At 49.3% G+C, this 22571-nt stretch overlaps 1 protein-coding gene across 1 annotated transcript in view; it reads left to right on the plus strand.

Annotated features, from left to right (window-relative positions):
- Window positions 1-22571, plus strand: part of LOC101325118 (uncharacterized) — a 288914-nt gene that overhangs the window by 139067 nt on the left and 127276 nt on the right. Inside the window, exons 5-11 of the mRNA XM_073793232.1 lie at window positions 9305-9358; window positions 10860-11020; window positions 16171-16241; window positions 18058-18223; window positions 18300-18434; window positions 19084-19258; window positions 20879-21291. Of these exons, the coding sequence (XP_073649333.1) occupies window positions 9305-9358; window positions 10860-11020; window positions 16171-16241; window positions 18058-18223; window positions 18300-18434; window positions 19084-19258; window positions 20879-21291 (1175 nt within the window). The remainder of the gene's footprint in view (window positions 1-9304; window positions 9359-10859; window positions 11021-16170; window positions 16242-18057; window positions 18224-18299; window positions 18435-19083; window positions 19259-20878; window positions 21292-22571) is intronic.

The following is a 22571-nucleotide window of genomic DNA, read 5'->3' on the forward strand; positions in this document are numbered from 1 at the left end:
TATATGGAATCTAAAAAGAAAAAAATTGGTTTGAAGAACCTAGGGGCAGCAGAGGAATAAAGATGCAGACGTAGAGAATGGACTTGAGGACACTGGGAGGGGGAAGGGTAAGCTGGGACAAAGAGAGAGTGGCATGGACTTATAAATACTACCAAATGTAAAATAGCTAGTGGGAAGCAGCCGCATAGCACAGGGAGATCAGCTCGGTGCTTTGCGACCACCTAGAGGGGTGGGATAGGGAGGGTGGGAGGAAGACGCAAGAGGGAGGAGATATGGGGATATATGTATATGTATGGCTGATTCACTTTGTTATAAAGCAAGAGGGAGGAGATATGGGGATATATGTATACGTCTGGCTGATTCACTTTGTTATAAAGCAGAAACTAACACACCATTATAAAGCCATTATACTCCAATAAAGATGTTAAAAAAAAAAAAGTATGGGCCAAAAACCTTAACAGACACTTCCCCAAGGAAGATACACAGATGGCAAATAAGCATATGAAAAGATGATCCACATCATATGTCAGCAGGGAAATGAAAACTAAAACAACAATGAATACCACTGCATACTTATTTAAGTGGCTGGGCTCTGAAGCTGACAACATCAAATGCTGGTGAGGATGGAGAACAACAGGAATTCTCATACATTGTTGACAGGAATGCAAAATGGTAAGACTACTTTGTTTTTTGTCTTTTGTGGCCGAGTTGCACAGCTTTCAGGATCTCAGTTCCCTGACCAGGGATTGAACCCAGGCCACGGCACTGAAAACCCAGAATTCTAAACACTAGGCCACCAGCCAACTCCTGGTACAGTTACTTTAGAATAGGGTTTAGTGGTTTCTTACAAAACTACTTATACTCTGACCACATGATCCAGCAATAGTGCTCCTTAGTATTTACCCAGATGAATTGAAAACTTATGTCCACACAAAAATCTCCACATGGATGCTTATAGCATCTTTATCTACAATTGTCAAAATTTAGAAGCAACCAAGATGTCTCTCCGTAGGTGAAATAAACTGTGGTACATCCAGACAAGGAAATATTATTCAGCTCTAAAGAGAAATGAGCTATCAAGCCATGAAAAGACGCGGAGGAACTCTAAATGCATATTGCTACGCGAAAGACATCACTATGAGAAGGCGATGTACTGTGATTCCAATTATATGGCATTCTGGGAAAGGCAAAACTACAGAGGCAGTAAAGAGATCAGTGGTTGCCAGGGACTTGCGGAGGGAGGGATGCAGAGGCTGATTACAGAGGATTTTTAGGGCAGTGAAAATACTCTGTATGATACTATAATGGTAGATATATGTCATCATACATATCTCCAAACCCACAGAATGTACAACACCAAGGGTGAACCCTAAGGTAAACTCTGGACTTAGGGTGATGATGATGTGTCAGTGTAGGTTCATCAGTGGTAACAAATGTACAGTACCATTCTGATGGGGGATGCTGACCACGGGGGAGGCTGTGCGTGCACGAGAGCACGGGGTATTTTGGAAATCTCTATGCCTTCCTGTCAATTTTGCCGTGAACCTAAAACGGCTCTGAAGAATAAGGTCTTACAAAATATGGCTGTAAGGACAAAATCTTCTGTGAAATCCTCTACCCATGTAAGAAGAGCTCACTGCGCCCCCTACTGGTCAGGTCTTCTCTGCCATGGGGTATCTCTCGCGGCAGCTCTGCAAAATCAAGCGTCTTCTGATGGTTTAAAAAGAAGTCTTCTTATTTTTGGTAACTCTGACTTGGGTGTGATGGACCTTAGTTTATCCTCTGCCTTATTTCAGAAGTGGAAGCTCAGCCTCCAGTTGTCTGCCAACCCAATCCTGCAAATTCTTTCAAGGAGGAAGCAGGACCCAGTTTTCGTCGGAGGATGAAGAGGTGGGAAGGCTTGTCTAGGAGGATCTGATTGTGAATCAAGTCCTCGAGTCCCGGAGCTCCATCCTATCAGGGCATCAGATTTTTGTCCAGTAATCACAGACACGGGGAAGGGAGGCCAGAGATGCCCGGAGCCCTACCCCCGTCAACTCCGGTAGATCGGCGGACCCCGATGGTCATGAGAAGGGCCTGGGGGGAGGCGCCCCCCACCATGGTTCTGATTTTCCAGGCCTAGACTGTGATGTCGCTGTATTAACTGGGAAACACCACATGGAAGGTTGCATGGTTTTCTTTCAGATTCCTGACTGTGAAAGGAGAAGGAATCCAGACTTGTGGGCAGAGACCAGAGTCTCCAGGAGGAAGAGATGGAGGAAGTGATAACCGTTGAGCGAAGCTGCCTAAGTCAAAAGAACAGGGACTCTGGAGCAGCACTGGGTTTAAAATCCTCACAAGCTGTGTGACTTTGGGCAAGTGACTTAACCTCTCTGTGTCTCTTCTTTGTCTGTACAATGGGATGCTGCTAGTTCAACCTTGCAGATTGTTGTTAGTGGGGGCGGGCGGGCAGGCGGGGAGGTTTGACTGAATGAGTTGATATTCAGTGAGTGCTTTGCCCTGTACCCGTACAGTTTTGTTTATTTTTTTTTAATCTATTTATTTATTTATTTTTGGCTGTGTTGGGTCTTAGTTGCTGTGTGCAGGCTTTCTCTAGTTGCCACGAGCAGGGGCTACCCTTTGTTGTGGTGCGCGGGCTCCTCATTGCGGTGGCTTCTCTTGTTGCGGAGCACAGGCTCTAGGTGCGAGGGTTTCAGTAGCTGTGACTCAAAGGCTCTAGAGCGCAGGCTCGGTAGTTGTGGTGGACAGGCTTAGTTGCTCCACGGCATGTGGGATCTTCCCCGGGCCAGGGCTCGAACCTGTGTCTCCTGCGTTGGCAGGCGGATTCTTAACCACTGCGCCACCAGGGAAGCCCCCAGTTTTTTTTTAATTGAGATATATTTGACATATGACATTATGTGAGTTTAAGGCCTCGAACATATTAGTTTGATACATTTATATTGCAATACGGTTGCCATCGTAGCATTAGCTAACATCTCTCTTGCATCATATAATTATCACCTAGTGTTGGGAAAAATTCAATCTAGTTTCTTAGCAAGTTCAATGTTTACAATACCATTTTGTTGTCTGTAATCACTGTACTGTGTATTAGGTCCCCAGGACTTATTTCTCTCCTAGTTGCAAGTATACAGTTTTCTAGTAACATTACTATCTATTCTTTGAAGTCCCGGGGAAATCTCTCCTTTGTAAATTGCTCCCAGTGACTCCCCACACAATAACCATTCCTTTCTAACCAGAGCTCTCCTTGGTACATTTCTTGTTTTTTTGCACTGTGCATCTCATTTCCCTTCAAGAATTTTAGCTCCTCCAGGCCAGCCCTGTCAGATGTAGTTTTCTGCTTTTCCTCAAAGCATTTAGTAGCCCCCCAGAACACATCGAGGGCCCCCAGGCAGCTGTAAGCTGAAGGGCTGTTTGAATCTTCAGCCCTATGGGGGTTTCTGCGCTCAGCCAGTGAAGATGTTTGAGCTGGAGGATGGGAAGGTGAAATTACTGGTTTCAAAATATAAAAGAAAATGGCCCAAGTCTAAAAGCCTGATTAGGGAATTCCCCAGTGGTTCAGTGGTTAGGACTCAGTGCTTTCAATGCCAAGGGCCCGGGTTCAATCCCTGGTCAGGGAACTAAGATCCCACAAGCCACGTGGCATGGCCAAAAAAAAAAAAAAAAAAGACAAAGCATAATTATTTCCATAAGACATGATGTGTCAACCAGTCAAGTGGGTCTTAATTTAACTTTAACAAAATTACATCTAACTGTTAATTGAGGGATGAACGAACAAACAAATGTGGCTTATCCATTTGATGACACAATATTCAGCTATAAAAAGGAATGAAATACTGACACACACTACAGCATGGCTGAACCTAGAAAGCATGGTCTCACTGAAAGAAGCCAGACATGACGGGCCACATATTGAATGATTCCATTTCTATGAAATGACCCAAAGAGGTAAATCCATGGAGACAGAAAGCAGAGCAGTGGTGACCAGGGACTGGGGTGACAGGAATGAGGAATGACTGCTTATGGGGGGTGGGATTATCTCTTACGGTGATGAAAATGTTCTAAAATTGGTTCTGGTGTTGGTTGCACAAGTCTGCGAATATACTAAAGACCATTGAATTGTGTACTTTAAATGGGAGAATTGTGTGATATATTATCTCAATAAAGTGGTTTATAAAAAAGCACACTTATTGTGGGAAGCAGGTACATAAGAGGAGGGGCTGGTCCACGAGGCCTGCAGGGGCTGACGGAGGTGGTGGCTGGTGGTCCTAATGTGTGCAGGAGGGAGGCCTTGGGCCTGAAGGATTGAAACACCCCTCAGCTGCTGAGAGCCGTTTCCGAGGTTGGGCTGGCCCTTCTCTTTGCTTCGTCCACCATGAGTGCTGGGAAAGACAAGCCCAAAATCAGACTTCAGAACTCGATAGTGGTGACGGTTGCACAATGCTGTGAATGTATTCAGCGCCACCAAATCGCCACTTTAAAATGGTTAAAATGGTAAATTTTATATCTATTAGACCACACACACAAAAAGGTAAACGATGCTATGTTGCCTTCTGCCCTGAGAGCTTCATTTCCAAGGCTTGAAGAGGCAAACCCTTTTTTTTCCCCCAGGCTGAAAAGGGATTTTCCCCCCTCACTGGTCAGAAGCCCCTCCCTCCCTCCCCGTGCTAAGAACTTTATTGGAGGCTCTTGACTGGCTGGGTCTTCGCCCTGGAAGCCACCTCCGCCCCTTCCCATCCCCAACTCCTGTGCTGGGAGTGTGAATTGAAGCTAAGCCCTCCGCTTCGGGAAAGAAGGTTCCTTTCTGGGCTGCTCTGAGCCGCTCTGGAGAGAGAGGCTGGCTGTGTCTCCCTCGGGCCAGCGGCAGTGCCAGCGTCCATGGGGCTCCTTGGTCTGGTCCTGCTCTGGGTGCTGACGGCCGCGACTTCAGGGAGTAAGTAAAGCTGCTGCAATCCTATTCCTTCCGGGGTGGAATGGCGGCAGCCCAGATGCACTGGGGACAGTGTTTTTATAGCCAAATGTATGTTTACCTGTCCTTCTGCTGCCTCCGTTGGTTTTGCCTTTCATGGGGAAAAGGAGGGAGAGATTACAGGTGGATCCCTCATCTCTCACTCCCAACTTTCACCAACATCCTCTGGAAACTGAGACCAGATCTGAAATCCTGAGTGAGGAAATGCTGACTTCCAGGCTCCTGAGCCTGGGTGCAGGGATGCTTAGCTGTCTGCAGGGATACTAATGCTCCGATGCAGGGTAACAATGTGGAATGAACTTTACTTTGTTGTCTATTTACTGCAGGAAGGTACAGGACAGTGCTAGCCATTAAAAATACAATGCAAGCCAATATGTAATTTAAAATTTTCAAGCAGCCACACTTAAAAAGTGTAAAAAAAAAAAAAGCAAGTGAAATTAATTTAATAATTATTGTACTTAACCCAATATATCTAAAATATCATTAGAAAATGTAATCGATATAAAAAGTATTAACAAGATGTATTTCCTGTTCCTTGAAACCCAGTGTGTACTTTATACTTAGAACATATTTCAGTTTGGATGCCAAATTTTCATTGCAAATACTTGATCTCTTTTTAGATTTCTTAAAATTTCAAGTTGAAAAAGTACTTTTGTATACTAAGTTGTTTCAAACATACTTAAACGTTTTCCAATAACTGACTTGAGCACAGTTTTTAATTTAAATTTAACTAAAGGTTTCTTCATAACACCAGCCACATGTGAAATGTGGCTGGTGGCTACTGTCCCAGACAGTGCAGGTCCGATCACAGCTGTTTTACTCACTGTATTTTCACCTATTTGCCTCTCACACAGCTGGTGTTTAGTGAATCTTGTGCTGGCTGGATATATACATGAACGGGGATCACAACTGACACCTGAGAAAGCTGAAATGAGACTTGATTTCATTTCTGCAATGAGATGACATCAATTTCAATCCATTTCAGATCTCTCCCTAGAGGTGATGGAAAGATTTATTACCTCCCAGCACTCACTGTTTTTCCCTTCTTGGTTGATTTATTTAGTAGGATCATCGAATGGTCTTTGTTTTTCTGAAACCTTTTTTAAACTTGAGATATGTCTTTTTGAGTGCTTGAGAAATGGAGGGGAAACAGACTTGGTTCGAGCAGAACGCTCTGAGAACACACTTTACTCCTGGGAGCTCGTGTTGGACCTGGGCTTGTAGGCATCACTGCCCTCGCATAGCAGGGCTGAAAAGCAGATGTAGAGGTTCGGTGGAGCAAAGAAGCCAGAAGGCTGGGTCTGTGCACAACTGGGAGTTTAAAGATTATGCACACACATGTTCAATCTGACGCCCAGGGTCCAAGTGATCAGAGTTGAAAGAAAGTTGAAAGGAGACTGATTGACTGAAATGTCTTTGAAATGTGATTTTAGCCATTGATATTCTACTTTAATGCAAAGAGCATTTTGTTGGATGAGCCAAAACATTCAGGGGGGGAAAAAGCCCTGCCAGATACCCTAACATGTTCTATTATTTCAAAGGGTTTAAATGGAATGGTATAAAATGCACTTTCCCCCCATTCTGGGCAAGTGTATTTTTCTTGAGGGATTAAACAGGGTGGTATGTGTAATGATTACCAGTTGAGGCACAGTGGGGTGGTTTTGAGGATAGAAATGGTATTATTGGAACGTCATTGTATGAAAGTGCCTGCAGATGGACCCCTGGCTAAGGCTGTTCTGGAAGGGTATGGGTGATGCCCAGGAAATGCCCAGGCGTGTGGTTGGAAGGAAGGACAGATGAGGAGTTGACAGGCGGAAATGGGGAGGCTTTCAGGTGACGTTGGGACAGGCAGATGGCAGACGTTGGGACAGGCAGATCCTCAGACCCTTCCCAGGCAGGAGGTCTGAGGATCCCCTGCAGAGTGCCCTCAGCAGCCTGAGGAGGTCCCTGGCCGTTCTGTTCATACTCTGGTTGTTCTGCAGCTTAGACGGTGGCTAAATGGCTAAATGAGGTATTACGAGATCTGCTGGGGAGCCAAACTAGATAAGCGTCCTTTATTGCTGTAGCCTCTGGGTCTTGCCTTTGTTGGTTCACCTGTTCCTTTATTCACTCACTCATTCCTTCATGATAATGTAGTGGTTAAGGCTGTGGACTCAGGGTGCCTGGGTTGAAATGCTGGCTCCCCTCCTAACTGTGTGCTCTCAGTCTCTATGCCTCAGTGTCTTTATCTGTAAAATGGGAGTAATAATTGCCCTTACCTCAGGGGACTCTCAGGAGATTGAAGGCGTTTAATGTATAAATTGCTTGGAACAGTGCTTGGCGCACGGTAACTGCTGTGCAAGTGTTAGTTGTATTCATTCATTTAATCATTCCAGTCTGTCCTGGGGATCAGGAGCTGGGGGATACAGTTTTGACAAATGTGACCAAAATAATGAAATCATTAAAGTTTCACAAGCCTTATGAAGAGAATAGGATGCTAAGATAGACTACCAGGTCTGTATCAGAGATAGACACTGAGAGGTGAGGTCAGGGAGAGATGTTTTATTGATTGATTGATTGATTGACTGATTTGGCTGTGCTGTGTCTTAGTTGAGGCATGTGGGATCTTTAGTTGTGGCATACGGGATTTAGTTCCCTGACCAGGGATCGAACCCAGGCCCCCTGCACTGGGAGTGCGGGTCTTAGCCACTGGACCACCAGGGAGGTCGCTGGGGAGAGATGTTTATGCTGAGGCCTGAAGGAGCCTAGGATGTGAGAGAAGGTGGAAGAGTGTTGAGGCCAGAAGGAACAGCATGTGCAAAGGCCTTGAGCTGGAGAAGGACCAGCATGGCTGGAGGTCAGGAGTGGGGGTGAGATGTGGCCAGAGGGGCAGACAGAGGCCAGCTCTCATGGGAAGGCTTTTATTATGAGTGCATATGGGTTGGGGTGGGTGGGGTGAGAGACTTAGGGGCTGTTAAGCAGGGAGTGATGTGACTGGATTTAGACTTTTAAAACATGACTAACTGTGGGGGATGAACCGTAGACATGGGGGATAGTTAGGAGGCTGCTGCAGTTGTCTAGGTGAGAGAAGATGTGGCTTTGCCTAGAGTGATGGTGATGGAGATGGAGAGAGAGAAGGATGGAGGGAGGGAGGGAGGAATGAATAGAGGGGGGGATGGATGGGTAGATGGAGGGAGGGAGGAGTAGATGGATGGAGGGAGGGAGGGAGGAATGAATAGGGGGGGATGGATGGGTAGATGGAGGGAGGGAGGGGTAGATGGATGGAGGGAGGGAGGGAGGAATGAATGGGGGGGATGGATGGGTAGATGGAGGGAGGGAGGGGTAGATGGATGGAGGAAGGGAGGGAGGAATGAATAGAGGGGGGATGGATGGGTAGATGGAGGGAGGGAGGGAGGGGTAGATGGATGGAGGGAGGGAGGGAGAAATGAATGGGGGGGATGGATGGGTAGATGGAGGGAGGGAGGGGTAGATGGAGGGAGGGAGGGAGGAATGAATAGAGGGGGGGATGGATGGGTAGGTGGAGGGAGGGAGGGATGAATAGAGGGGGGATGGAGGGAAGGAGGGGGAATGGATGGAGGGAGGGAGGGGTAGATGGATGGAGGGAGGGAGGAATGAATGGGGGGATGGATGGGTAGGTGGAGGGAAGGAGGGAGGAATGAATGGGGGGGATGGATGGGTAGATGGAGGGAGGGAGGGGGGTAGATGGATGGAGGGAGGGAGGAATGAATAGAGGGGGGATGGAGGGAGGGAGGGAGGGATGAATAGAGGGGGGATGGATGGGTAGCTGGAGGGAGGGGGATGGATGGAGGGAGGGAGGGAGGGATGAATAGAGGAGGGATGGATGGGTAGGTGGAGGGAGGGGGGATGGAGGGAGGGAGGGAGGGATGAATAGAGGGGGGATGGATGGGTAGGTGGAGGGAGGGGGGATGGATGGAGGGAGGGAGGGAGGGATGAATAGAGGGGGGATGATGGGTAGGTGGAGGGAGGGGGGATGGATGGAGGGAGGCCTGATGGAATCGGCACCACTTGCTGGCACATGGGACTTGGGGTGATGATAAGGGAAAAGAGGGGAAGCACACACGACTCCCAGGTACCAGCTCTAGCAATGGGATGACGGTGATGCCAGTGCCCAAGATGGGGAAGAGCAGGGTGGGGACGGGGCAGGGAGTCACTCCCAGCCCCATGAGAGAGAGGAGAGCTGGAATTATCTCTTTTTGTCCCCTTGGCCCCCGGACCCTTAAATGTCCTCTTTCAAGAGCAGGTCAGCAGCCCACGGGGTGGGGCGGTCGCGAGCCTCCTCCTGGCCTTGCCCTGCTTCCATCTGATTTGTGATTTCAGAAATTCCAGACTCGCCGGTGGAGCAGGCGGCCTCCTGCATGACTTCATGCTCAGGTGAGCAAGTCTCTCCGGAGACCTTATCACAGTTCTGGTGACCCTGAACCTGAGACAGGGCCAGTAGGTGGTTGGGGAGGCGAAGCTGACCACTGCCAGGTGTGATTAGGGACAACCCCAGAGGGCCTTGGCCACATTCCCAGGGAGGCCATTTGGGAGGAGCAAGACCCGTTCTGCAAAGGCCACCAAGTCACCAGCATTTAGAGAAGCAAATAGCACCCTCAGCTTAAAATGGCCTTAAGCCATCCCAGCCCTAAGGCCCCTGGGCTTTTTCCTCATACCTTGTGGTCTCCAGGTGGAGTAAAAGACTTCAGCCAAGTGATTCTGTTTGCATCTCGGGGTAGAGTAGATTAGAGAAACTTGGGGCAAATTGTTTGGAAAGAAGCGTTTTGGGAATGTGTGAGATGTGGTTATATTTGAGCACAAAGAAATTAACATGAATATGTTAATTCAATTCCAAGCCCAGGAAAAGGGTGAGGTGTCATAATTAGTAATTTAATAGTATTTTGCAATTGGTCCGCTGGTCTAAATAGAAGGTTCAAGAATCATAGACTCTGATAAACCATAATGGAAAAGAATATGTAAAAATGTCTGTATGTGTATAACCAAGTCACTTTGCTGTACAGCAGAGATTGGCACATTGTAAATCAACTAGATTTCATTAAAAAAATAAAGAAGGGAGGGAGGGAAGGAGGGAGGGAAGGGAGGGAGGGAGGAAGGAAGGAAGGAAGACAACTGCTCCTTAGATCTGATCTTCCCCAGAGCACCTACTTCACCTCCCCAATACCTCCAGACTGTCCAGCCCTACAGCTCTGTTTTCTGTAAAGATCAGGATAATCTCTCCAACCCACCTCCTGCCCCCACTGATAACCACCAAGGCAGTAGGTGAGGAATCAGACTGCCAAGGTTTGGATCTCAGCTGTGCAACCTTGGGTAAGTTAGTTAACCTCTCTTAGCCTTGGTTTCCAACTCTGTAAAATGGAGAAAATAAGAGTGCCCACCTCAGAGTTGTTATGAGGCTTCCATAAGTTAATATAAAATAGATCAGTGGTTCTCAACAAGGATGATTGTATCTCCCAGGGACATTTTGCAAATTCTGGAGACATTTTTGCTTGTCACAACTGGGGTGTGCTACTGGCATCCAGGGGGTAGAGGCTGGAGATGCTGCTAAACATCCTGCAGTGCACAGCAGAATTATACGGCCCAAAATATTAATACTGCCGAGGCTGGAAAACCCTGATGTGTGTAAAGCTCTCAGAAGAGGGCCTAGAACATGAAACACTGGGTAACATTTACTAAGCACTTATTGTTATTATCTTTATTTTCTCCTTCACTCTCTTGGGGTCTGCAGCCACCCAGCCTTCCCCTGAGCTGGGAGCAGGCAGCTCATAGACCAAAGGAGAGAGGGAGGTGGCAGTAAGGATGGCTAGGTAGTCCAGGTGGAGTTGAGTCTCAAAAGGTTTTGGATTGTCAAGGTGACACTGCGTCCTCTGCCCTCCAGGTTCAGCTGATCCCCACCTCCCCCTGGGCACCAGATACACCTATCACTTTTCCACCAACACCAGCACCAGCCTGCAGGGGGCCCAGGAGGAAGGGAGTGGCCTTGGTCTCCAAGGCTTGGTCACCCTTGATGTGCTTGGCCCCTGCCAGATGGCTTTACGGGTGAGTATCTTTGGGTAACCAGGAGGTCACATTGACATGGGGGACGGCCAAGGGGAAGCCACAGTCCCCTGAAATTTCCCATTTGTCTGATAAATGGAGAGGAGCTTTCTGAGGAATCTCAAATTCAGCGAGTGGGGGCTCTAGAGTAACATGAGAACGTGGTGTCATTTTGGTTGGAGGAGGTACCATGGTAGGTCCAGTGGGGGGAGGAGCGGGGGTTAAAGAAGGAGTGAAGGGTATTTCTTGGAGCAAGTAGAGCCACAGGATGGGGACAGGCTGTGTCCTTGGGAGGACTGAGAGTCACAACTGGGGAAGCTGCAAGTCCCAGGGGTGAGCAAAGTCAGAGCAAGTTAAGGTCTTGTAGACAAAGGAGCAGACTAGGGTGGACACCGAAGACCTGGTTGGGGCCTCCAGGCCTCCCCTGGGTTCCTTTGTATAGGCACACCTCGGAGATACTACAGGTTCGGTTCCAGGCCACTGAAACGAAGCAAATATTGAAATAAGGCAAGTTACACAAGTTTTTTGGTTTCCCAGTGCATATCAAAGCTATGTTCACACTATACTGTAGTCTGTTAAGTATGCAATAGCATGATGTCTAAAGAAAGTACATGCCTTAAATAAAAAGTATCTTATTGCTAAAAAGTGCTAATTATCATCTGAGCCATCAGTGAGTTGTACTATCTAATAGTAACATTAAAGATCACTTACACAGCTCATGCTAACAAAATAATAATGAAAAAGTTTGAAATCTTTTTAAAATTACTAAAATGTGACACAGAGACAAAATGAGCAAATGTTCTTGGAAAAAGTTGTGTTGATAGATTTGCTTGATGCAACCTTCAGTTTGTACAATAAAAAATGCAATATTGGGCTTCCCTGGTGGCGCAGTGGTTGAGAGTCCACCTGCCAATGCAGGGGACACGGGTTCGTGCCCCAGTCCGGGAAGATCCCACATGCCGTGGAGCGGCTAAGCCTGTGAGCCATGGCCGCTGAGCCTGTGCGTCTGGAGCCTGTGCTCCGCAACGGGAGAGGCCACAACAGTGAGAGGCCCGTGTACCGCAAAAAAAAAAAAAAAAAAAAAAAGCAATATCTGGGAAGCACGATAAAACGAGGTATGCCTATACTGGGCAGTGGTGGTGTTAGTACTGGCTTCAGTCAAGGTGGAATTATGAGCTAGATTCTCTTGGTGGTTGTAGGTTTCTTTTTCATCAAGATTTTCCTGAAGTTCCTCCATGTTCTTGCAAGTGGAAATGCCTGCCCATTCTTCTCTGTCCCCTTTCTGATGACTCTCATGTGTTTCCTGGACAAACCCTCCCACCCTGCCTAAATGGTCTCTTAGTTTTCATTAAAGTCTTATGTCCTACTTGGGAAGCGTTTTTGAACTGGCTGGAGCACTTGCTGACGAGAGTTTCTCAAAACTGCTTTGGGGGATTCCCTGGCTGTCCAGTGGTTAGGACTTGGCGCTTTCATTGCCAGGGCTGGTTGGGGAACTAAGATCCTGCAAGCCAGGCGGCGCATGGCAAACAAACAAACAAACAAAAAACAAACCCCAAACTCTTTTGTTATGTTTCATGTAGACCTCCGGATGGGGTCTTTTATGGGGTGGCTCTGAGCTGCCTCTGAATTCTTAAACTATCCAAAATGTTAGTCCTGGTCAGAGCTGCTACTTTACTAGTCTTTGCTGTCCTTTAATGTCTATCAAAACACTAGTAGTTGTTTTTTCTGCAGGGCCAGTTTTCACAAGGCAAATTGTGTACTGAGGTTTTAATTGGTTGTTTGCTTTGTTTGTAGCATTAATAAAATTGATAATGTCTAATGTTGGCAAGGGTAGAAAGAATTGGCTCATTTCAAAGATTTGTGGCACAGGGACTACACTGGCAGTCCAGTGGTTAGGACTCCGCGCTTCCACTGCAGGGAGCACGGGTCCAATCCCTGGTCGAGGTATTAAGATCCCACAAGCCACGTGGCACAGCCAAAACAAAAAACAAAAAAATCTATTTGTGGCATAAATGGAAAATTTACAGCCACTCAGGATGCAATCAATTAAATATATTTTTGAGGGAAAAGGGTGAAAATAAGTATTGAGAACAATGAATTTCACTGATTAAACACTCCTCTGTAGCCACCCCCAGATCACGAACCCCCCATAACCGCCCTCATTCTCTCTTCCAGTCACTTCTGCCAAAGGCTCTCCTGAGTTCTAGCACCATAGATTAGTTTTGCCTGCCTTTGAACTTCTCTTTAAATATTTATTTAGGCTGTGGCCGGGTCTTAATTGTGGCATGTGGGCTTCTTAGTTACGGCATGTGGACTCTTAGTTGCAGCATGCAGGCTTCTTAGTTATGGCACGTGTGGTCCAGTTCCCCGACCAGGGATCGAACCTGGGCCCCCTGCATTGGGAGCTCAGAGTCCTACTCACTGGACCACCCGGCAAGTCCCTGAACTTCTCTTTAATGGAATCATACAGGATGTTCTCTTTAATGGAATCATTCAGGATGTTCTCTTTAATGGAATCATACAGGATGTTCTCTTTTGTGCCTGGCTGCTTTTTATTTTGATTAAAAAAAAATTTTTTTTATTGGGGTAAAATGTACATAACATAAACTTTACCATTTTAACCATTTCAAGTGTACAATTCAGTAGCAATAAGTATATTCCTAATGTTGTGTAACCATCACCACTCTCCGTATCCAGAACATTTCATCATCCTAAACAGAAGCACTGTACCCCTTAAACACTAACTCCCCTTTTCTCCTTCTCACAGCCCCTGGTAACCTCTATTCTACTTTCTGTCCCTATGAATTTGCCGATTCCAGATGTCTCATGTAAGTGCAGTCACTTATCACAAACAACTCACGATCAACCTGTGACCGTTTGTGTCTGGCTTCTTTCACCTTTTATAAGGTCTTCAAGGTTCATCCACATTGTAGCATGTAGCAGAATGTCATTACCCCCCCCCCCTTTTTTTAATATGATACTTCCCAGCTTTGTTTCTTTTTAAATATTTCTTTATTTATTTTGGCCACGCCGGGTCTTTGTTGCAGCATGCGGCCTTCTTCGTTGTGGCATGTGAACTCTTAGTTGCAGCATGCATGTGGGATCTAGTTCCCCGACCAGGGACAGAACCTGGGCCCCCTGAATTGGGAGTGTGGAGTCTTAACCACTGGACCACCAGGGAAGTCGCCCCCACCTTTATTTTTAAAATATGTTGGTGTTGTATTTTAATTCAAAGTGTATATTTTTATTTTTAAAAATTTTTTGGCCACACCACACGGTATGTAGGATCTTAGTTCCCCGACCAGGGATCGAACCCATGCCCCTGCATTGGGAGCATGGAGTCTTGACCGCTGGACTGCCAGGGAAGTCCCCAGGACTTCATTCCCTTTTAAAAAATCAGTTTTTATTTTTTTATTGTAAAAACCCTATAAAGTTTACCTTGTTTTCATATTTATTTATTTATGTATTTATTTGGTTGCATCGGGTCTTAGTTGTGGCAGGCAAGCTCCTTAGTTGTGGCTCACAGCCTCCTTATTTGCAGCTCTCTGACTTCTTAGTTGCAGTACATGGGCTCCTTAGTTGTGGCAGGTGAGCTCCTTAGTTGTGGCTTGAGGGCTCCTTAGTTGTGGCTTGCTGTCTCCTTAGTTGCGGCACGCGGGCTCCTTAGTTGCGGCATGCGAACTCTTAGTAGCGGCATGCATGTGGGATCTAGTTCCAGGATCAGGGATAGAACCCGGGCCCCCTGCATTGGGAGCGTGGAGTCTTAACCACTGCACCACCAGGGAAATCCCAATTTACCCTTTTTTTTTTTTTTTTTTTTTTTTGCGGTACGCGGGCCTCTCCCGCTGCCGAGCACGGGCTCCGGACGCGCAGGCTCAGCGGCCATGGCTCACGGGCCCAGCCGCTCCGCGGCATGTGGGGTCTTCACGAACCCGTGTCCCCTGCATCGGCAGGCGGACTCTCAACTACTGCGCCACCAGGGAAGCCCCAGTTTACCCTTTTAAAGTGTGCAGTTAAGTAGTTTTTTTTTAAAAAAAAATCTCTCTCCTGTCTCTACTAAACTTTTAAAACATATGCTTTAAAAATACAGTTATTATGGATAGCTTTCAAGCAAGTGGTCAGACATAATTGGTACTGGTAATGTGGCCGAGGGATTCATTGTCCTGGACCACATCTCAATGTCAAGTGGACTGTATTTCACCCTAAGATTTCAAGCCTGGGTTACTGGGGAGGTGACAGACCCTCTGTCGGGGGAGGGGAGCTGGTGTTGAGGAGACAGGGGAATTAGGTTTTAGACAAGATGAATGAGGACTAGTTACTTTGAAAAAGTGAAATCACGGGGCAGTGAAACCATGTGATACTATAACGGTGGATACGTGTCATCATACATTTGTCCAAACCCGTAGAATGTATGATACCAAGGAACCCATATGTATACTACGGACTCTGGGTGATAATGACGTGTCAGTGTAAGTTCATCAGTTGTAACAAATGTTCCACGCTGGTGGGGATGTTGATACTGGGGAGGCTGTGCATATTTGGGGGCAGGGAGTATACGGGAAATCTCCGTACCTTCCCCGCAATGTTGCTATGAACCTAAAACTGCTCTCAAAATACTCTAATTAAAAAAAAAATGAAACCAGTCAGGTTAGGGGTGCAGGTTTTAGAGGTGATTTTATTCATCTTTAGAGAGCCCATCTTTTGCAATAAGTACACACACGCACACTCACCCTCCCAAACACACACGTGCAACCATGGTGGTACTGGGACATCCAAGTCTTTTATTCAAGATGACAACGCTTTTTTTTTGGTTTGCTTTGCAATCCTAACTTAGTTTTGTTTATACCGTGGAGCCATATGAATCTCTCACTCAAAGTTCCAGGGCCTTTTGGGGCAAAACGAGAAGCTAAGGAGAACTTTCTGTACATTGAGTGGGGAGCAGAGGTGCCTGGCTATTTAAATTATTTATCCCTAGAGACATTCGGCATCTACCAGCCCGACACTAGACTCTTCTGCTCAAGGGATGGATCTCTCTGCCTAACCCTCCACATGGGTCATGCTGGGTCCCAGAACTACTTTAGGTGGTGCCGGTGCTGGTGCGGGCCTGGAATTCCCCAGGAGAGGTCACCAGCTCTCCGTGCTTTCTGCTTCAGCTCCAACACTTCCAGGTGACATCCATCCTGGGGTCCAAGGTGGAAGTTCTGAAGGAGTCAGAGAGTTTGAGGTAAGACGCTGGGCCTTGCTCCCGATGGGGCTGGATATGTGAGCCCTGCTCCCTCTTTCAACGGCCGCCGGGCACTGGGTGCACCAAATTATATTGGAAGAACCCGATTCAGGTGACCCTGCTGCAGCAGAAAGAGGCTGTCTCGGACTGAAGTTCAAAGAGGGTTCCACCTTTGTTTTGACCGTGTAAACTCCCAGACCAGACCATTGATGAGGACCATTGTGAGCTGTCGTGATGTGGGAGCCTTGAATGAGTCCACATTGCCTCAGGCGGCCTTCCCTCATCTGGTGGAAGGAACTCGCCCCATATTTTCCTGGCTGTCACGCCCAGCGTGTCCAGATTTTGTGTCTGCCCAGCACCCTCTGGCCTTCATCCTTAAGAACATTCTGGAAGACACTGGGCACCCATTGAGGTTTGCCCTTCTCCTTCCCCACCCCCGCTAAGATGGGGGTTTTCCTGGAGACCCATAGCTTCTCCCTTCCCAAGCCAAGCTCCCCTTTGTGACCCAGCCAAGCCTGGAATTCTCCCTGGGCTGTGTTTCCCAGGGCTCCCGGCAGCGGCTTCAGTAGCCTCAAAGCTCAGTCCAGCCACCAGCCTGAGGACAAGCCCATCTCCACAGATTCCTCTTCCTTTTTTATTGCAAATTCATTTGTTGAAAAAATAAAGCCTTTGTGTGGGCATACAGGCATGGGGGATGCCGCTGTGGGGGCAGATGGAGCCCTACTGAAAAGCTTAGGGTGGTCTTCTCGGAGGGGACAGCCTGGGCTATTGTCCCTGGACGCCTCATCAGAAATGCGAGTGGGCAGGGCTGTCAGCTCCTGAGAGACCAGACTGACACTAGCTATTCTGGAAGGGGCGGGCGCCATTAGCATTTCTCTAGCCTGAGGCCTGAGGCCCTGGGGGCTGCCTCCAGTGGGGGTAGGGTTGGGGGCCCCAGACTCCACTGGGAGCTGCAGAGGGGGTGGTAGCCTCCCCTGGGAGATTCAATAGGGCCACTTTTATCCCTCAAGATTCTGCTTGCTGGCTAGCTGGTGGGGTTTGGGGTTTTAGCAGTTTCCCCTTTATCGTGGGCACCTCTCTCTTCCACCTCCATCCACTGTCCACAAAGGTGGGCACTCCCCCAGCCCTCACCCCCGCCCTGCCCCATCCCCTCCCTCACCAGGCCATACCAGACGCTGCCCGGCTTGCATACCTCCTTGTTGTCAGGCTAGGGGTGGCGGGAAGAGAGTATTGGGCTGAACTCTGGTCCCAGCTCCTCGCAGACTGGCTGTGTGATCGCCTCCAGTAGCTCCCTCCACCCCATTTCCTCCTCTGTACAGTACTGGAGTCTCAGACACTTCCAGCTCAGGGTTCCTGAGACCTGTGACTGAGCCATCCTGCCCGGGTTAGAATCCCAGCTGTGGCCCCGAGCACTCTGCGCCTTAAGCTTCCTCATATACAGCGTGAGTGGGGGCTGCTTCCTCCCTGGTGAGCTGGGAGAATGAGAAGCTTTGCAATGCAGGATGCCCTTGGAAGCTCAGCTTTTTGTTTATTCAAGCTGGGTTGACACAGATACATTTCGTCCAAGTGGCCGCAAGGTTGGGAGCAGCTTGGAGCAGAGAGTTGGCTGCCTCCTGTGTTGTTGAGAAGTAGCTGGAGAGCTGAGCTGAGGAGGGGAAGCGAGACCATTTGGGGCTATATGGGGGTACCTGGGTGCTTCCCATGGGACTGACCTATGGGGTGGTGCGCAGGAGGGTCAGGGATGTTCTGGCCCTGTTGCGGAAGAGGTGGCCTGGGACGTTGGAGGGGTCCCCCTGACGCCTGGTCCCCCGCGCAGTGCCGCTCTGGGCCGCGTGCCGCTGCGCTTCGTCCTGCAGGCAGGGCGCGTGGCACGCCTGTGTCCTGGCCACCCCGAGCCGCGCTGGACGCTGAACGTGAAGCGCGCTGTGCTGAGCCTCCTGCAGGGTCGCCCGGGCACCCGCAGCCCCCAGACCGTCGAGGAGGTGAGGTTCGAGCCTGGAGGGGGTGGGTGGTCGAGTGAGGGGGGAGCAGGGAGCTGACTGGGGCCCGCTTGCCCAGGAGGATATCCTGGGCAGGTGTCCCACCATGTACCAGCAACGCGGAACCAGGCTGCACAAGACCAAGGACCTGGCGCGATGCTCCCTGCGCAGGGTGCGCGCCTCCCTGCGCTCCCAGGCCCTGCCCGCAGCGGAGGTGAGTACTGTGCCCGAGACCCTCCCATCCTTTTTGCAGTGCCGCCTTCTTTCCCCTCCTCCCTCCTTAGCCCCCCTCCCTCCTTAGCCCCCCTCCCTTTTCTCTTTATTCTCTGCTCCCCTCCCCCCTCCATCTCTCAGCCCTTCTGCCCACCACCCTGCTCCCCTCCCGCTGCTTCTGTCCTTTCCCTTCCCCCCACTTCTTCTCTCATCCTCCTCTCCCTCCACCCCTCGCCCTACCCCCTCTTCTCCCCTCCTCTTCTCCTCTCCTCCTCTTGGGTCCATAGCTCCCTGCAGGTGAAAGTGTTGTGTAAATAGTAAGCAACTGTATAAGGATAAGGGATGATCACTGCTAACACGATGATACAAAGCCTCAGCATCTAGAGGCTGATGCAGGACTGCAGACTCTGGTGGTATTCATTTTCCAGCTGAGGCTTTATCGTTCCTCTCCTTGGGGTTACTGCTTACTGCACGTTCTTGCTTTTCTTGACCTTCCACCTCTCTCTATGGGGAGGGGGGTGCTGAAGCTCCCCCGCAGTGGGCTCCCCCCCAGCCTTGGCCCTTGCTGCCAGTTTCAGGGGCCCCGGGGGGGGGGTTCCCTCACTGCCAAGGCCTGGCCTGAGCCTCCGCCTCTTCCCCCCACGGTCCAGGAGGCCTTCCGCCTGACCTGTGTCCAGAGTTTCCAGGCCGGAGTGCTGGGGGAGGCGTCCTGCATGGAGCTGGCCACCGTGGGGCCCCTCTCCGGGGAGGCGAGTGCTGTGCAGATGCGGACCCTTTCCTCGCTCACCCTGCTGTATGAGATGCCCCAGGACCCGGCTGTCGCAGGTGAATGAGGCGGGGAAAAGGAACCTTAGTTGAGCCTCACAGCCTCCCCTGGCCAGAGGGACTCAAGCAAGCCTAGGCTCCATCCCTCTGTCCCTGTCTGGACACTCTTGAACTGTTTCTGAAAGTGGCCATCGTCAGGAGAGGGAGCCTCTCTTTCTAGAAGTTTCTCTCGGCTCACATGGCCCAGGCTTGGTCTTGGCCTCCTCCCTGGGTGGTCCTCAGTGGAGATGGAATCTTCTGGTTCCCAGCTTTTGTGGGAAATCCACCTTACATCTGATGACCTTTCAACCTGACCATTTTGGGGGCAAACTGACTCAGGTTTCCTGATTTTCTGGAAAGTTCCTGCCAACATGTAGCCTCCCCTGGAGCTTGGGTCCCTTCTATGATTTCGCACAGAAAGAAACAAGAAAGGCATGCATCTGAGGAAAAGAGTTGTTTGTTTTTGTTCTTGTTTTCCATGGTGGAAAAATGGCTATTTCCCTGAATAATGAAATAAGGGTAGTTAGTTCTTACTGCCGACAGTTTGGAAGGATTTACTGTGGGCCAGTATCTGTGCTGAAGGCTTTATGGGGATTATTTAATTTAATTCTCATCATGACCCCATTAGGAAGTTACTGTTATTATTAGTTGTATTTTTCATTTAAGGAAAATGTTTCCAAGAGATAAAATGACTTGTTTGAAGTCACAGAGCTAATGAGAGCTGGGACTTGGACCCCCGGCGTCTTTTCTGTAGCCCTGGTGGGTTGAATCATGTTTGCCTCGGAGGACAGACTCGCTGCCTGCACCACCCTGGGGAGAACCCAGCAGGTGGGGACTGAAGCCCTGGGTCTTCCCAGCATTCCCTCTGGCTCCACGGAGCCCAGGCTGAGATCCCAGGCTGACCTGCCCCCTGAGCCCTCCCTCAGGCACAGACACTGGCAGTGACTGGGACATCTAGTGTCAGGACCTGGCGGTTCCCCGTTGAGTGGAATGACCTTTTCAGACATACATTTTTTAAACAGCTGTAGTTGAGATGTAATTCACATACTGTGCAACTCATTTATTTAAAGTGAACAATTCAGAGAATTCCCTGGCGGTCCAGTGGTTACAACCCGGTGCTTTCACTGCTGGGGTCCTGGGTTTGATCCCTGGTTGGGGAACTAAGATCCCCGTAGCCGTGTGGCGTGGCCAGAAAAAGAAAAAAAAAGTAAAGTGAACAATTCAGTGGCTTCTAGTAGAGTCAGAGTTGTGCATCTATCATCACAATCAACTTTACTACGTTTTCATCACCCCAGAAGAAACCTTGCACCCATTTGCTGTCACCTCCTGTTCCCCCAGCTCCTGGCAACCACGAATCTACTCTCTTCATTAGTCCATTCTGGACATTTCATGTAAATAGAATCATATAGTATGTGACTTTTTTTTTTCTTTTTTTTGGCCGCACTGTGTGGTATGCAGGATCTTAGTTCCCTGACCAGGGATCAAACCTGTGGCCCCTGCAGTGGAAGCGCCGAGTCTTAACCATCGGACCGCCAGGGAAGTTCCCAGTATGGGGCCTTTTATGACTGGCTTCTTTCACTTCCCAGAATGTTTTCAAGGTTCATGCATGTTGTAGCATGTGTCACAGCTGAATAACCCTCCATTGCATGGATGAAGTTTTCATGTTTTCTCTGTCAGTCCCAAGAGGGCTTTGGAGTCAGCTTATTTGGCCATCCCTTACTGATGGCCACATAGACTGCTGCCCGTCTTTTGCTGTTAGCAGTAACACTGCCATGATTTTCCTTATGCGTGTTCCCCTCAACTGTTGCCAGAAACATGTTGAAGGAAGCGTTGGCAGGGTGAGGGGGTGGCTCCCAGGGGTCCTTCTACTCACTCTGGCTTGTCCCCCATGCGGTCATCCCTGGCCAGCACTTCCCATCTCAGATCCAGACGATGGAGACTTAACCCCAAGAAGCCTGTTGTACGAATGGGAGGAGACACCGTCCCAGGCTACGGTGGCCATGGTGGCTGCATCAGTGAGGAAGCTGTGCCTGGCTCAGACCACAAGCTTCGAGGTAAGTGGCTTCTCCAGCCACAGGCCAGAGTCTGCCTGGGGCCTGGTTCCCTGGGACACCTTCCTCTTCCTACCAGATCCTTTACGGTCTACTTGCTCAGATGTTCAATATCAGGACTGCTGTGTACTGTTGCGTAGGTTGTGCACTGCACAACTATGCCTGGTTGTGAAAGCAAAGAAGGGGAAGAAATCTAGCTGGTGTGTGCAAGCCTTGGCCTAGTGCAGGTTGGATATGAGCTTAGAGGAGGCCTTTTTCTCCTCTGTCTGTCTTTGGGCAAATGGTCCTTTTGGGCTCATGGACTAACCTTCTGGACCTGGCCTGTCCTAGAGATCTCTCAGGAAATCTCCAGCCATACCCAAGCCTCAGCATTGAGGAGTTTCCACCAAGTCAAAAACACATGGCCCAGGCCTTCCTTGGAATTCCCAGTTGTTTAAAGTCAAGGGGTGGACATGATGTCGAGGTCTCATAGCTCAGAGAGTTTCAGAGGTCTCTGAGACATCTGTCTGGTTCCCTCCTTTGTGACTGATGACAGTGTTTCTGAGAGTACCAAGACCATGCTGTGATGATGTGCCTTCTCCCTGCCTGTTTTGTTCTGAGACAGAGCCCTCCACCTGCCTGTAAGAGAGCCCTGAGGAAGGCTTAACGCCCTCCCTGGGGAAAGAAAATGATGCATCTGGGCTCCGTGTGGAGCCTGCCTTCCCACGTTCTCCTCCTGATGGGACCTTCCACATCACAGGAGCAATGTTCCTATTGGCAGGGCCCTGGCTTGCCTAGCCTGTGAACTCTTCGGTTTGTTCAGCAAGATGAGGGGCTTACGCTGTGCCCTTATGACGAATGAGACAGAAATAGTCCCCGCTTTCCCAGAGCCTAAGATCCAGCGTGGGGGAGATGGATGGTAACCACTGCAAATGTACAAGGGTTTTAGCTGTTGATGGGCACTGAGAGAACAGAGCGGGGACGTGGCTGAGTGGCCACCTTAGGCCAGGGGTCTAGCAGGGTACACTGGAGTTGAGACCTGGGCTGGTCCCTTGGGAATCCAGGGGACTAGTGCTCCAAAAGGAGGGTTTGGCCAGGGCCAAAGTCCTGAGTCTGAACCTCGCTGGGCGTGTTTGGGGAGCACGCAGCTCAGCCTGGCTGGAGCTCGACGGTGAGGACCGGTGGGGTCAGGTCCTGCAGGGCCTCGTGGTCAGGATGCCTTCCAGAACATTCTAGGCCCATAGTAATCTTTGTTGTAAGATCCCTGCCGTCCACAGCTCAGGGCTGGATGTCACCAGTGACAT

Source organism: Tursiops truncatus, chromosome 15 (genome assembly GCF_011762595.2).
Source record: "Tursiops truncatus isolate mTurTru1 chromosome 15, mTurTru1.mat.Y, whole genome shotgun sequence".
Classification (NCBI taxonomy): domain Eukaryota; kingdom Metazoa; phylum Chordata; class Mammalia; order Artiodactyla; family Delphinidae; genus Tursiops; species Tursiops truncatus.